Source organism: Poecilia latipinna, unplaced genomic scaffold (genome assembly GCF_001443285.1).
Source record: "Poecilia latipinna isolate Pla-1442-1.1 unplaced genomic scaffold, P_latipinna-1.0 Scaffold2678, whole genome shotgun sequence".
Taxonomy (NCBI): domain Eukaryota; kingdom Metazoa; phylum Chordata; class Actinopteri; order Cyprinodontiformes; family Poeciliidae; genus Poecilia; species Poecilia latipinna.
In genome coordinates, this window is record NW_015115294.1 from 43,055 (window position 1) to 58,351 (window position 15,297).

A 15,297-nucleotide genomic window follows, 5' to 3' on the forward strand; every position below is an offset into this window, starting at 1 on the left:
ATCATTTCTGTTCAGAAAAGAGAAACTGACTGGAGGGAAATAAAAACGAAGTGAAGAAAAACTGAAATCTGTTTTTGAGTGTTTTAATAAAAATCTGATTAATGAAATTATTCAGGTTTTTCTGTTTTCCACAGATCTATTTCTCTCAGGAACGTTACAGGCCGATAAAAGGAAGAAAGGTTTTTAGTAAAATTGGAAAAATTTATGAAACTTAAGTTTACAAAAAAAAAAAGGATTCTTTACTGTAAAAAACTAAATTACATTTAAATGTTTTAGCTCATCTTATCCAAGGTTCTTCAAAGAGTTGCAGAGGCTGATGTCTGTAGCAGGAAGGATCTCCTGTAGCAGCCTGTGTTACAGTGAATCAGCAGAAGCCTCTGACTGAAGACACCGTTGTTGTTTAATGGATTCATGAATGAGACGCTCCAGGTTGTCTGTGATGTTCTGCAGTTTAGATTCAACCTTCCTGACATTAAACCAAACCGTCTCAAACTCATCATAACTAAAATGTTCTTCTGAACTTTTCCCCCATTTGGCCAGTAGAGGGAGCTAGTTCCCACCTGTCTGTTGAGGCCTCGGTGTTCTGGTTCTGTTGCAGATAGCTGGAAGATGTCCAGTAAATCATGTTGTAAACTCACATAGATTTGATTTACTTCACGTTTCCCCAACGCAATCTCTTTCATCTCTTATCTCTTTCATTTCTTTCCGGGACACTCGTCTCCTCTATGTTGGACAGACGTCGTCCTCACATGCAGGACCTCAGCCAGATGTGCAATTGTTGCCGGTGTGCGTTGTGGCGTGTTTTTTCAGCGTTGCAGCGTATTGAAACCGTTCTCCACACGTGCTGCAGGAGTACGGCTTCTCTCCTGTGTGCGTCCTCATGTGGACGATCAGGCTGTTGCTCCGACTGAATCGTTTCCCGCAGGTTTTGCAGGAGTGCTTCTTCTCTCCGGTGTGCGTCCTCATGTGAGCCTTCAGGTTTCCGCTCTGGGTGAAGCTTTTGCCACAGATCTGGCAGGAATACCTGCGGTCGCCCATGTGGATGGCGGTGTGCCACTTGAAGGCTGATGAGTTGGTGAATCTCTTCCCGCAAGTGTTGCACAGGTATGGCTTCTCCCCAGTGTGGGTTCTCATGTGGACCAACATGCTGTAGCTGCACCTGAAGCTTTTCCCACACGTCTCACAAGAGTACGGCCTCTCGCCCGTGTGCATCCTCGCATGATATCTCAGAGCGGACGCGGCTTTGAAAGCTTTCCCACATTCGTTGCAGACGTACGGCTTCACTCCCGTGTGGCTCATGTGATGCATCTTCAGGTGATATTTTTTCCTAAAGACTTTTCCACAGAAGTCACATTTTAAGGTGACGCGTCCTGCCTGAGAAACACTCTGATTGCCTGAAACTGGATAAACGTCCTGGTTGATGATCTCACTGCCATCGTCGTCAAGTCCTTCCTGACCCACCTGTTCTGTCTTTGTGGATCCTAGATCTACATCCTCGCCTCCTTCCTGATGCAGACTCTGGAGACCATCAAAGGTTTCCTCTGCTACTCCGGTCTCACCTTCCCCATACAGAAGCGCCACCAGAAACGTTTTGGACTCTTCCTTCGGCTCCAGTTGATCCGTCTGCAGACTGCTGCAGGGTTCGTCCTGCTCCTCTTTGATCTGTGGAGGTTCTGGCTCCTCCTGCTGGTGGCAGAGCAGCAGCTTGGCAGGAAGCTCCTCCTGTTCCAGATGAACATGTTTCTGTGGAAGATCTAATAGGGAAACGGTGTGGACAAAGTTCAGAAAAACATCAACACAAACCTGTTTCATCACTCACATTTTTATAAAAGGTGAATTTGTTTGTGACAAACTCTTGGTAGAAAAGCAAACTACTGACCTTTGCTGGTTAATTGAAAAACAAGCTGTAGGAAGTAGATTAAACTACTTCCTGTTTGGGGTTTAACCAACCTAGCTTTAGCATTACAGTGAATAACTGTTGGAGCTTTAACAAAAACATTTAGTATGTTTAGCTTTGAGATGCATAAAATATATAATTTTATGTTGAGAGTTAACTGCTCCATCGTAGGTGCTCAAAGGAGCGCTACAGCAGATCCTTTCTCCCACACAACACTCCATAACTCTGCTTTTATTTGCACATTTTTCTGTTTTTATGAAAACTTATAGGTACATTTTGCACATTTCCCTCTCTAAAGGATCATAATCAGCTGCAAATTACTTTTTATGTGATTATTAATCCTCGCAGTAAACTCTTTCATTCCTGTTTTTCTCTACCTGACATTTCAGCATAGATGGGTAAAAATTTTTAGACTAGAAAATAAAAACACGACTGTTTCAGTCATTTCATTTTGCAGGCTTGTTTAAGCTCCGTTCGTTCGTTCAGTCTGAGGGTAAAGAAACAGCTCGTTAGTCCCAGAACATCACCTGATCAGGCAGCATCCTGACCGTGTATGGCCCTTTAAATCTGGCAGTCATCTCTTCAGATCTGTCTGATAAATGAATGCAGCTGCTTTCATATTTAAGCCTGGCTGGTTAAATTAACCAACCAGGATCACATCCCTGTATTTGGTTACTGAGTTCATATAAACTCCATACCTGCTGGTTTCTGGGGTGTTTGTGTTTTCCAGTTCGTTTCCATCATTCTGCGCTGACGGTCGAGCTCTTCTTCATACTGAATGATGGTTTTCTCAAAAACTCCGAAGATTTCTTCAGCAGCAGCAGCTAGCCGCTGTCTGATGAACTCTCTCACATTCAGAGCTGAACACATTGTTGTTCCTGACCGGAGAAAACCAACAAACAACCCGCACAATGGAGCTAGCAAGCTACAAGCTACAAGCTAGCTTCTTATTGTTTACTTCCGCCGGGAGGTCAGAAGGTCCGCACCATCTCAACGCCGGGGCACATGGTGGTGCACTGGTGGGGTGGAGTCTGTGTTGAAAGCTGCTTGTCTGCCGTTTTCTCCAGATATTAGTCTTTCAGTTTAAGACACGAATGTCCAAAGTGCGGCCTGGGGTCATTTATGGCCGCTGGACTTATTTTTGTGCGACTGTAATTCAGGAATCATGCAAATATGACCCTCCGCGGTTGGTTATTGCAGATGGAAACTTTACTTATATCCATTTTATTCATCCACTTACATAGTTTACTTATAGTTATTATTACAGATATAAAATATTGAAAATAAAAACAAACAAATAGTGGATTTTGCATTCTCTTTAGCTTCATCATAAACAGAATCGTGTCTATCCAGTGATCTTTACTCGAAAGCAGACTTGGTTCACTTAAATCTGTTTTTAAAGGGGCAGTTTTATGTAAAATCATCCTTTTTAGCTTTACATGATGTTATATTACTCTCGTCTTAAACATTTCTAGAGTGTCACATTAATTCTTTCATGTTTGAGAAATCAAATCTTCTGTCTGTTTTTATCTCCACTCTAATGTTGTTGGGGAAACTTTCCACTTTTAATCCATATCCAGTAAATGGAGGCCAACCTACGGACATTATAGCTTCAATATAAAATCTCAGACATTTTCATACCAAATCTGATTAAATAATCTAAATTTCTTTTGTTTAAAAGAAATTACAAATAAAAGAAAAATATTTGTGAAACTTTGCTCGTTTCAATCATCTCCTTGGGAGTTGAGTTGAATTCAAAGTCCAACTAAAGACAAGCTGATGCAACATCAACACAGTGAAGTCTAAACGATGCATGAATATTATTATTCTCGTAATATTACTTTATTCTTATATGACTGTTATATTATGATTTTATTCTTGCATTATTTCAGCTTTATTTTTGTTAAATGACTTTATTCTCCATCTTATTGTTTCTTGGGGCCCCACCACTGAGGACCAGATGACCAGTTCCAGCCTGAATCCTGGAGCTGATCAACAGACAACAGAGAGAAATGGAAAACATGAACGTCACCCGAAGGACTCGGCTCACAAACAAATGGAGGAAGTGATTTTATTGGTGGAGCTGAGAAGTTTTCATGCAAACGGCGACGTGAAGCAGAGTGTCGTCAGCGTTTTATTAGCAACCAGACAGAAGATCCAAAAGAACCAACTGAAGGAGAAACGGAGCGGTTTCTGTACAGGTCCAAATATTCTACAATATGTACTATAATACAGCAGGAACACGGAGGAGCCGCGGGTCGGTGACAGCAGGAGGTTCTGATCCGAAGAGTCCTTCTGCTCCGGGTTCAACAACCTCAAAGTGCCGAGTTTTACATTTCTTCACTTCAACCAGGAGCAGAAAACTAAAGATTTAAACAACAACACTTTAAAACTGATGATTTCTGAGGAAAGAACCAAAACAGAACCAGAACAGAACCAGAACAGAACCAGCTTCTAGTCAGCAGACGGACAGAAACCTGATCACTGGCAGCAAATCTCAGCTTCCCTTTCAGAATAAACTCAACTTCCAAAAATGTTTATCTTTAAAAGACTAACTTTCTAAGTGTCAAATGATTGAGCATCCGTCAAATTAAATAAAACTAAACTGGTGTCACAGGAGTCCAGCCACGTCTGGCTGTCGTCATGGCAACAACCTCCTCCAAAAGCATCAGAGCTCTGACTGCAGGAGAGTAAAACACAAACTCAGCGTTACTGTGTGAGACGAGTTCAACAAAATGAGAAGCTTTAAGGTTTATATGAGCGATAAAACCAGAGTGAGAAAAGAAACATTACAACAGAAACTTTGTGCTGATTGTTTCAAACTTCAGCTGCAGAAACAAAAGATTGAACTGGAAGCTTTTCATGAGTTTTTATGAGAAACGTGAGGAAAGACGCGGTGGAAACGAGTTTCCTGTAGGAACCTGGAGCCCAACCAGAACCTGAGATGTGACATAATCCAGGAGTTCTTCCGGAACCGATCATTTGGACCTTTGGTGTTCTGGTGCTGGAGCAGTGTTCAGGTCCAGCAGGTGGAGCCAGGTTCTGGAGGGGAAACGCTTTGTTCTGATCGGTTCCCGTTTGACGTTACAAAATCTGCCAAACGCCAGAAAAACTCAACAAACAAATAAAAGATTATTTCTTCATGTTTCATGTAACCCAGCAAAACTTCTGAGCTTCCCAATTTTTTATTTATTTCTTTTGTAATTTGGTGAAATATTAAAACGGCAGAAACACAAAGGAGCAACTTTAACCCGGTTTTTCTTTGGCTGCTGTTTAAACAGACGTTTGGGTGAAAGCGGGTCCAGATGGAGGGAAGTTCTGCTCAGGCATTCGGTGACTGCAGCTTTCAGAGCCCAGGAAAAATAATCAGGTTTGACAAGAAGCTTCAAACTCAAAACAATTCAAAAATAAAAAATAAAAATCCCATCCACAAGAGAAATAAATCACATCTTTTTAGGAAATTTGTTCTGTGTTGTCTTTGAATCGCCACTTTTTTTAATCTAAACTTGATTTATTTGACATATTTACTTAAATATCTTTGCAATGAGACTTTCTCTCCACCAGGGGGAGCCACTCCCCTCTCCCTTCACTGCTCATGTTTTCTTCAGGTTGGGTTTTTCTGACTTCTCATTTTGGCAACAGGAGCTTCAAACTGCTGTTAGAATCAACTTTTAAACTGAAGAAAAACAAATTCATCTGTAAAAGTTGCTGCATAAACTGACCTCCAGTTCGTCAACCTGCTTCCATCTGAATCCTCAACTTGAACTTCTCTAAAATGCCGATCAGAAAACGTTTCTCTTTGGCATTTCACTGTTGGGACGTTTTTACATTCAACAGACGAGTGAAGAATTAAAGGAATTACAAACTGCTGAAACCTCCAGAATGATGAGAGTCAAACTAACAGGAAGTGAGAGGATGTTGAGGTTGATCTGAGTTTAGACCTGCATGGAGGACGTCATGCAGTTAGGGTGGATGAACACACCACTGAATGCTCAATATGGGTCTAAATGTCTCTACAGGGGAGGTTCTGATGGGCAACATGTCCCTGATCTGGACCGTCGACTCCTTAGAGGAAAGAGTGACGCATGAAGCTGATCCGTTTCAAAGAACTTCCTGGATCGAAGCCCAAATCTGTCAGCCTACAATAAATGTTCCTCTGATCAGAACTCTGTCAGGTTTTAGAAATACTTACTTCAAAACTGAGATTGAAACTCAACAGAACAAACACTAAAGAGTTTGACTTTGCAAGTTTCCAGTGAGAAAAACCAGGAAGAGCGTCTCTAAAATACAGAATTTCACCTGGAAAAATCAGAGGTTCAGAATCCAATATGGCTTCTGCGCATAAAAACAGCTAAAGTTGTACATAGAAACTATTATTATTAACACCTGATGTTTTATTAAGTGAGTGGCACACACTGCTGTACAATATCTACCTGTGAACTCATTCCTTTAGTGTTTAATGAAAGTGACTCACTCAGAAAAGCACCACAACCAAAACCAAACCCAACCGGTTTTCAGCTCTGATTGGCTGTGAACAGATTCCTACGTGAGAAAGAAGAACGAACCTAAAATCACAGCTGGAATAGATTCATTCAGGAGAATCGTTTCCTTCAGTCGGTGTTTTCCTTTAATTCGTTACTCGCCTGCGTCTCTAACAGTCGGGTTCAGCAGACACCTGAAGCTCACTTTGGGCTGTCAACCTCTGCAGGGGCTCCTTCCTGCCTGCAGGTGGCGCAGTTTGACGGCTTCAGGAGTCCAGCATTCGTCAGCCAGGCGGTGGGAGCAAAGCAGGTGTTGGTGATGAAGGCAGCAGAGTTGAACAATGGAAGCGATTATGCGGGGCGTCTCCTCTGTGGACCAATTATCACTTCCTGTGCAGACAGGAAGTGCCCCGCTCATTAACCTGACCGGGTTCTTCGGTGCCGGTTTGAAGCAGGAAGAATCGGCGTCTGCAGGAGGGATTCAGAAGGCTGGAGAAACAATCCGGTCAGCTTCCAGGCGACTGGGAACACTGGGAGCCGTCGCTGACGGAGAGTCATCAGCTGGAGGGAAAGTTCTCCTGAAGAAGGAAATAAATCCGTTTGCTCTGGATTTACTTCCTGCCTCTGAGTGAGACAGTTAGCGGAGTAAAGACACAAACAGTGGCGGAGTGACGATGCGCCGCAGACGGACCGCCTCCGTGTCTCAGCTCAGTGACGGTTGCCACGGCAGCAGCAGGGCGGTCAGCTCGCTCCTCAGTCATGCAGTAAAGACGACGCGACGTAATGAAGACCTAAGCTTTGGGGTCCGGCCTGCAGCGGGGCAGCAGGCGGCGGTCAGGGGGCGGAGGCAGCGCGGCGGCGGTGGCGGCGCCATCAGGAGTGGTCCATGGGTTCGCTGGCGTTGCCCTGCCCAGCGTCCTGGCTCTCCATCTCCTCTGGCTCCTCCGGTTTGCCCCCCGTGGCGGCCGCGGTGCCGGGTTTGGTCCCAGCAGTCCGCTCCTGGCTGGCCCCGCCCACGGCGCCTGCAGCGCCCTGCTGCTCCTTCAGGTGGCGCTCCATGGAGGCCTGGATGGAGGACACCATCTCCTGCAGCTTGCGGCGCTGCTGCTCCATCAGGCCCGGGTCGGGCGCGCGGCCGTCCCTGCTGGCCACGAAGCCCGGCGCCATGCGGACCAGCTCTCTGGTGGCGTCCTCGGGAATGTCCGACAGGTCCGGCGCTCCTCTGGACACGCTGGCGCTCAGGTCCACGCCGCTGCTGTGCTGCCGCGTGATTGGCCGGTGCTCTGGAGGGGAGGAGCCTCCGGCGCTCCCGAGGGAGTGACCTTTGCCCTGGAAGGCGGTGACGCTCTGCAGCTGCTCCTTCTTGCGGACGACGCCGCCGCTGCCCAGCCGCAGGACGCCGTGGGACGGGCTGCCCTCTCTGCTGCCCCTAGAGGCCGCCTCGGAGCGCAGCTGCAGCACCGCCTCCCTCACCAGCTCCTCCACGTCCGGCCCGACCGGGAAGTGACCCGCGGCGTCCACGCAGAGCTCCAGCCGCTCCTCCGCCGCGTTGTAGACGAAGGTTTTCCCCGTCAGGTGAGGCAGCGTGCAATGCTTCCCGTCCATGAGGCCTGGAGGAGACACAAAGAACCGGTCAGAACTGACCAGAACCTGTCAGCACAGACCAGAACCGGTCAGAACAGACCAGAACCGATCAGAACACTCAGACTACACTTTAACTTATTTAACTAATCATGAAAGTGATTCATTAGGGAAATCAGACTACTGACATATACAAAGTACGTCAACTAATCTAGTTATCAACTTTTCATTAACCTGAGTAAAAAAGAAAAGAAAAGTAATAAATTATATATATATATAATTTCATATGTCGTGTCCTCGCCTCATTAATATTCACCCTATTAACACATCAGTACATCTACACTCCGTCTGCACAATATAAAGCTAATTTATTGTCATCACAGTGACACTCTAGTCAATATCCCCACTATAAAGACCTGATTATATTCACATATCAACATCAATGTAATAAAGCCTTAAAATGAAGGTTTGGGTTTTTAATTCTCTTATTTTAAGCATCTTGATTTACTGAAGACAGTTTTTGATCTTCTCTTCCATTTCTGTAAAGTTTCTCTCCAGACTCTGATTTTTGCCATGAACTCAGAGTGAAGGAGACGATCTGCTGTGAAACGTCTTCAGTCTCAGGTTAAATTTATCTCAGTGATTGTTTTCACCGCAGCAGCTCTCCTCACTCCCAGCTCTTTGTTGTGTAAATGTGATGAAGCTTTGAAGCTTCAAGCTGGAAATACTCTGGTTTTTAAACCTACTGTACTGAATGAAATAACACAGAAACCCAAATCTTCCCATTAAGACAGCTGCATTCATTTAAAAAATAAAACCTACAATCTATCAGAGGTCCGGGGTTCTGAGCATGCTCAGTTCGTGCTCTGGCTGCTGCCAGAGAAAACAAACTCACCCATGTCTTTCTTGACGATGTTGTAGAAGACGCCGCCCTGCTGGAACAAGTGCGGCAGCTTCTTGGCGTACGACCAAACGTCCTCGCCTGAAAAGAACACGGTTAACAGGTTACAGGCGTCCAGAAACACGCAGAGACCTTGAACACAACACGAGGTTCTGACAGCAGAAAACGTCTGAGCCATGGAGACTGCAATGAAAATCTGAATGTGGAAAACTAGATTCACTGCATGGATCCCATAATTCAAATGAAGCTAAATGATTAAAATGAAATCAAATTAATAACCAACTGCATCTAGTTTTCATCTTACTACAGCAGCTTACAGAGCAGGACGGCTTAAAGCTGCTGGCCTGGTTAATATTACCATCAGTTCCTTGTTGTGTCAGGATGATGTTACTATGACGACGTGTTTATGAGATGTTTCAGGTCAAAAAGCTCAGACTGAAGAACAAGTCGAATGTTACGCAAAAAAAAAAAATCCCAGGTTTCTGACCCCCTGATGACATCACAGGTTTATTCCACGCAGCCAATCAGAAACCCAGAAATGTTTCCGATCAATCAGGAGCTGATGGCTCAGACCAGCGGTCCTCAACCCGCGGCTCCAGGCCACAAGAGGCTCGCTGGTCCTTCCACAAAGACCGACTGAAAATAGAAAAGGAACCAACTTACAGATGGAGGTTTCAGCAGGTTTTCAGCTTATTTCACGGAATAACTGCAGAATGACACTAAAGTACCAGGAGTAATAATAACCTATTTGTCTTATGATCTAATTAGAAATGTTTTTTTGTATAATTTCTGCAAATAACATCTCACAGAATAAATGTGTCCTCTTTCTGCAGATGTTTTATGTTTTTCTTTATTTCGAAGCTTCAACATAGAAGCATTGAAGAAAATGGTGCTTTTAAAAAAATAATAAGATAGTAAATATTTGTCATTATTTATGTTGTTTTTAAAGTCATGTGACATGAGTGTCTGAGTGAGTTTTAATGAGGAAAACTGAGGGCAGAAATGGCTTTTAAAAAGCTGAAGACACCAGAATTAGACCATCAAATTAGCATAAATATTGATTTTTACAACCATTTTACTGAGACAAAACGAAACATCTATCTGCATTTTACTTTACATTTAAATACAGAAGCTAATTTTGAAAATAATTGCTTATTAAACCAGACAATTTTTCTGTCACCAAACCATTTTTTCTATATTTATTGTCAGCTGAAAATCGAGGAACTGAAACATGTTTTAAATGTTCAGCTTATAAAACCGTTTGTTGCTGATTATATTTAACTGACTTCAGCTGCTAATATTTATATTAGCAGCTAAAGTCCTAATATAATTATTAGCACTGATAAAGCACTGAACATTTCTGCAGATCGGTTGTTCCAGCAGTCAGCTGTCCGGCTGCAGCTCTGATGCACTTCCTGTCCGCTGGACAGGAAGTGCAGCGTCAGGTCCAACAGAGAGCTCAGATAAAAAACCTTCCTGAAAATCAGCAGCAACGCTTCGTCATGTTCTGTGTTTATCTGAGAGCAGCGGCGACCTTTGACCCTTTTGGCAGCTGACACAGGGAGGGGACGAGATGCTGGAGTCAGCAGATTGACTGAACACACATCAGTGAATGCAGAGTTTCTGGTAACGCTCCGGAGCCTGAGAGTTCATTCAGCTGCAGTCCGCTGGGGGCCAACCAATCAGAAGCCAGCATGCGTCTGCGCTGCACAGCTCGACCAATCAGCAAAGCTCTCAGTTTCTCTCGAAATGAAAACAAAACTAAGAAGAACACTGCTGCTACTCTTCTTAGTTATTACATAAACATAACTAAATATTAGGAGACAGAAACCAGCCTGAAGACCCAGAGTAGAAGACGACTGGGCTTTAACTAGGCCAGAGACTTCAACCTGTTAATTTAGATTCATTACAATGAATCTTATTTAACACATTACAGAAAAACACAGTCCAACACAGTTAACCAAATAGTTTTGTTTACATACAAAAACTGTGAGCTGGAACCTTTGTGTTGTGTTTCTGCTACATCCGCTAACATCAGCGCTGGACTCAGCGGGGTCGGGGTCTCTCACCCCGATCACTAGGAATATGTTTGTTGTTGAGCTCATGTCTATTTATTCAATAATCTAGCAGCAAAAAGTGTTTTGAATTGAAAATGTTGCTTATTTTGTTGATATACAGTTTGATTAGTTAATTACAGACCTTGAAATGAACTTGATTAAAAGTTTTAGTAAAGTCCCTCCATCAGGTTTAACTAGATAGTCTGTAAACATCTGATGTAGAAAAGTCCTGACATAATAAATACCTATAAATTTGAAAATCCAGTTATTGTGTCGATTTCAGAGAGAAATGACACTTCTTCATGTGACTGCTCACCTAAAGAAACTCGTTACCAATGGGAATGTTTTCCAAGGTTAGCTTTTGTGTTTGTGAAGTTTTATTGCAGCAACAGGCTTTAAGTTACCTAAAAGAGAAATAATAAATAAATACTTCTTCTATCACAATAGAACCACGAAACATTGTGATAAAACTTTACGCGCATATCGCAGCACTAGTTAGAAAATTAAAACCATGTGATCTGATCTTATTCTGGAACATGAGCTCTGCCAGGCTGCTTACAGGATGTGATGTCATAAAGGATGAAGGTCTGACCTGCATGTCGCCATGTTCTTACCCATCAGGGTTGCTAGGAGACAGAGGGAGGACATCTCCAGGTCGATGCTCTCCTGGATCTCCCGGCTGCTCGTCCGGCCGCCCGTCACCGCGTCGTCGCTCTTCGCCGAGTGCAGGGCGGAGTGCGAGCTGGTCGCCCTGGTGATGGGGGCCCCGGGGCCCCTGTCCTCGGTTCCCCTCAGGATCTCCACCGTCACCCTGTCGCCGTGCTGCAGGGCCACCGGCTCGTTCTCCTCGCCGTTGCGGGGCGGCAGCAGCTCTTTGGGGGGGAAGCCGTAGCGGATGCACTGCTGCGGCGGCGGCACGTCGAACTGCTTGGCGATGCTCCGCCGCAGCTCCGCGAAGGTGGTGAGGGCCGGCAGGGTGAGCATGGCCTGCCGCCCGTCGCTGGTCGTCACCCGGATCTTCTTCTCCTTGTTGGAGGAGGAGGAGGGGGAGGAGGTCTTGGTGGGCGTGGCGGGAGCTGAGGAGGAAGAGGTTTCTGGGGAGCCGCTGGGGGACGAGGTCCGGCCCTGACCTTTGGGGTCGGGCTTCAGCTTGTCGGAGCGTCTCTTCTGGGAGACGAAGGCCTGCTCACTGATGCTCTGCTGGAGGCTGCGCTCGGCCCGGCTCATCGTCAGCTCCTCCTTGTGGAGTGTCTTGGCTTTCTGGCCCGTCAGGATGATCTTGGTGGGCAGCTGGGGGTCCGGCGGCGGCGGCGCCTCCGTCCCGTCGCCGAGGCGATGGGCGTGGGCCCCGTCGATGGACACGGGGTTGTACTCATCCGGGTTCTTCTTGGCCGTGTGGTGCAGGATGGTGTTCACCACCTTCTGCACCAGAATCTCGCTGCCAAACTCTCCAGGGAAGTGCTTAGTGACCAGCTTCATGGCCACGTCGTACACGTTGCTGTTCAGCGTCGGGTCCGTCTCGTACTGGAACCAGTACACCGTCTCCCGGACCACCCTGCCCCCCCACTCCAGGGTGATGGGGAAGGCTTCGGGCAGGTTGTCGTACTCCTTCCCATCCCAGTAGTGCTTGAAGCCGCAGCCACACTTCCCCCCCTGAGACCGGCTGTTGGTTCTGTCCCCGTCCAGGTACACCACCGACCCGTTCCCACGGATGTGCCGCACCGACGTCCCGTGGCACCAGGTGCAGGTGTTCAGGGAGCTCAGTTTGTAGTCCGGGACCAGGAAGTCTCTGTGGGGGTCGTAAGAGCACACCACGTTGTTGAGGGGGAAGCTATAGTTCTTGTCGGGCCGCAGCTGACCGTGCGTGGACTTAGCCAGGTTGTAGAGCTTCCCGCCCGGTACCAGCCACTCGGACGGGATGTGCAGCTCAGAGAGGGCGCCGCAGATCAGGCAGCGGTGCAGACGGTTCTCCACCACAGACTTCTTGGCCGCCTCTGTCACCTCCTCCGGTTGGACGCCGATCACGCCGGTCCGCCGGTAGACGTACTGGTGAACGTCGGCCACCAGTGACGGGTGGATGCTGTGCTTCTCCATGAACACCTCCTCCATGGCGTTCACCAGCCGCATCAGGTACTTATCCTGCAGGCTGCGGTCGCCTCCGATCACACAGCTCCCGTCCGGCTCCAGCTTGATGTACTTCCTGATGAGCTCCTGCGGGACGCCCCAGGCCTTTGGCAGCAGGCGGGGCGGCAGCTTAGGGAGAACCGTGTTCTTGATGCCCACCAGAGGAACGTAGTGGTTCCTGCCAGAGCTGCTCCAGGCGATGCAGATGGGTTTGTTCGGCTTCCCGTCCTTCCCCTTGCACTGTTCCTCTGGGACAAGTCCAGGCAGGAAGGTGGCAGAGTAGTCGCCGGAGCTCCTCATCCCGCTCATGGAGTCCAGCAGGACGATGGGACGGTGGAGGACGTTGGCCAGCCCGAATATGTGGATGTTACGCAGTCCCAATGGGACGCCTTCAGGGGGGATGAACAGGGGGTCGCACTCATTGATGATGTCCTCCCACTCTGCAGCGTCAATGAAGTCCTGGAACAGGTTTTTGTAGCAGTCCAGGTTCTGCTTGAAGTTCTGCTTCAGGTTTTCTCTCAGCGCGTGCCAGAACAGTTCCCTACCCACCAGGGCCCTGGACACCGCGTGGACCAGGCAGTGTCCATCTCCGTCCACGTGGACCGGGATGAGACACTCTCTGTTGCCATTGGCCTTCTTGATCTCCTCCAGGGTGTCGTGGAGGTAGATCAGGCTCCCGGAGCGGTCTTTGCCGTACCCCATGGTGGTGACATGGTCCGGCTCTATGAGGAAGGCACGGTCCCCCAGCAGGGAGCAGTCAAAGATCTCCCCCTGGTTCATGTCTTTCAGCAGTTTGGCTTTACCGGTCTGTTTGTCCATGCCGTAGCGGGTCAGCACCGGGGACAGCAGCTTGCAGTGGTAGTTGGACAGCCCCATCACCTTCACCAGCTCGGTCCCCTTCTTCGGGGCCCCGGTGACGCCGAGCAGGGCGTTTCTGAGCAGGTTGTGGAGCACCACGTCCGGGTCGGTGACCTCCTCCACGTTCAGCAGGCCGCTCTGCTCGTGCCGCTGGCCGCACTCCGTGCACTCGATGCTGATGGAGCCGTGAGCGGGGAAGAAGAGCCGCGCCTGGCATTTCGGGTCCGGGCAGGTACCGCACAGAATGCGCTTGTCTTTCTTCTTGGAGCTCTGCAGCAGCGACATTTCGGGAAAAATGAGGTGAAAATCTCTCCAAGCTTCACAGAACCATGATAATAACCCCGCAGAGAGGCTGTCAGGTCAGCTCCGACCGCGCTAACGACTGTTTTCAACCAGAATAACACCAGAACAACACGGAAGCGGCTGGCTTTCCTTTAGCAACTGACCGTTGCTAAACGTCCATACGTAATGACGCAGGGCTTCTGGGACTTGTAGTACATCTGAATAATAATGAGTTGAAACCATTCATTTGCTCCAAATTTCCCACATATATATTTTATGATTAGAAATATTACACAAAATAATGTAATTGACCATTAATTAACATGAACTTACGATATACTTTAATATGTTCATAAACGGTATACTTAACCCTACTACATTTCCCAGAATGCATAGCCGTATGTCGTCGTTTTGTTGTGTAAGGAAGTGAATTCTGGCAGAGTTCTTACTTTATCAACAATAACACGATTAATAAAAACATATTTTATTAATGCGACGCATTTTCAGTCTTTACAGCAGCTTTTACATGCATCTTGGAACATTGGTAAAAAGTTAATTATGAAAACCAGAGAGTCCTGATGATCCTAGGCACTAGTCTGCTGAATTTCATTTAGAAATATGTTCATTTAAATTTTTATGCCTGATTTTTCACTTTAGACGAACAAAACACCAGAAAAAAATATCTCGTAATTTATTGTACTGATATATAAATAATTCGGCTTAAACCGGATATATAAAATATAGCTTATGTGGAGCAAATATTTTAAGGGGCCTGAATGACAGGGCTTTTTACCGAATGTTTTTGTAACACCTTGTTTTGTTATCGTAAGGTTTATTAGACCTGTGAATGCATTCCTGTGCTGAGCCTCAACAATTCAGTTAGGGAGAAAGGAAGAGGATAAAACGTGAAAACATTAAGTTATACAACACTGAGGGTCTGGTAGGATTCAAAGTGTCTATAAGGTTCTCAGTAATCATCTCCTGAACATCAGAGAAATCAATAAAGTGCAAAGGAAACCAGATACAGCCTGCTGTCTCTGCTGTAATCCTGGAGGTGATTCAGCAGATACATGAATATCTTCTGTCCTCGGGGTCTGAAAGTATTAAACTTGGTAC

The 15,297-nt window shown here is 46.5% G+C and overlaps 2 protein-coding genes across 2 annotated transcripts; both read right to left on the reverse strand.

Moving 5' to 3' along the window:
* Positions 1–67: 67 nt before the first annotated feature.
* On the reverse strand, positions 68–2,938 carry LOC106938737 (zinc finger protein 771-like). Its single transcript, XM_015020879.1, has 2 exons — positions 2,596–2,938; positions 68–1,754 (listed from the first exon to the last, which is right to left on the reverse strand). Exons 1-2 carry the CDS (start codon positions 2,765–2,767, stop codon positions 760–762), a joined length of 1,167 nt encoding a protein of 388 aa, XP_014876365.1. The 5' UTR covers positions 2,768–2,938; the 3' UTR covers positions 68–759.
* Positions 2,939–3,953: 1,015 nt separating this feature from the next.
* On the reverse strand, positions 3,954–14,348 carry vcpip1 (valosin containing protein (p97)/p47 complex interacting protein 1). Its single transcript, XM_015020874.1, has 3 exons — positions 11,532–14,348; positions 8,855–8,941; positions 3,954–7,988 (listed from the first exon to the last, which is right to left on the reverse strand). Exons 1-3 carry the CDS (start codon positions 14,182–14,184, stop codon positions 7,252–7,254), a joined length of 3,477 nt encoding a protein of 1,158 aa, XP_014876360.1. The 5' UTR covers positions 14,185–14,348; the 3' UTR covers positions 3,954–7,251.
* Between the last annotated feature and the right edge of the window lie 949 nt (positions 14,349–15,297).

Coding starts and splice junctions, on each gene's coding strand:
- LOC106938737 (XM_015020879.1), bottom strand. CDS start 2,767: ATGTGTTCAGCTCTGAATGTGAGAGAGTTCATCAGACAGCGGCTAGCT. Junction 1,755..2,595: donor AACACCCCAGAAACCAGCAG/GTATGGAGTTTA, acceptor TTTCCCTATTAG/ATCTTCCACAGAAACATGTT.
- vcpip1 (XM_015020874.1), bottom strand. CDS start 14,184: ATGTCGCTGCTGCAGAGCTCCAAGAAGAAAGACAAGCGCATTCTGTGC. Junction 8,942..11,531: donor TCTCCTAGCAACCCTGATGG/GTAAGAACATGG, acceptor TGTTCTTTTCAG/GCGAGGACGTTTGGTCGTAC. Junction 7,989..8,854: donor CATCGTCAAGAAAGACATGG/GTGAGTTTGTTT, acceptor TGTCTCCTCCAG/GCCTCATGGACGGGAAGCAT.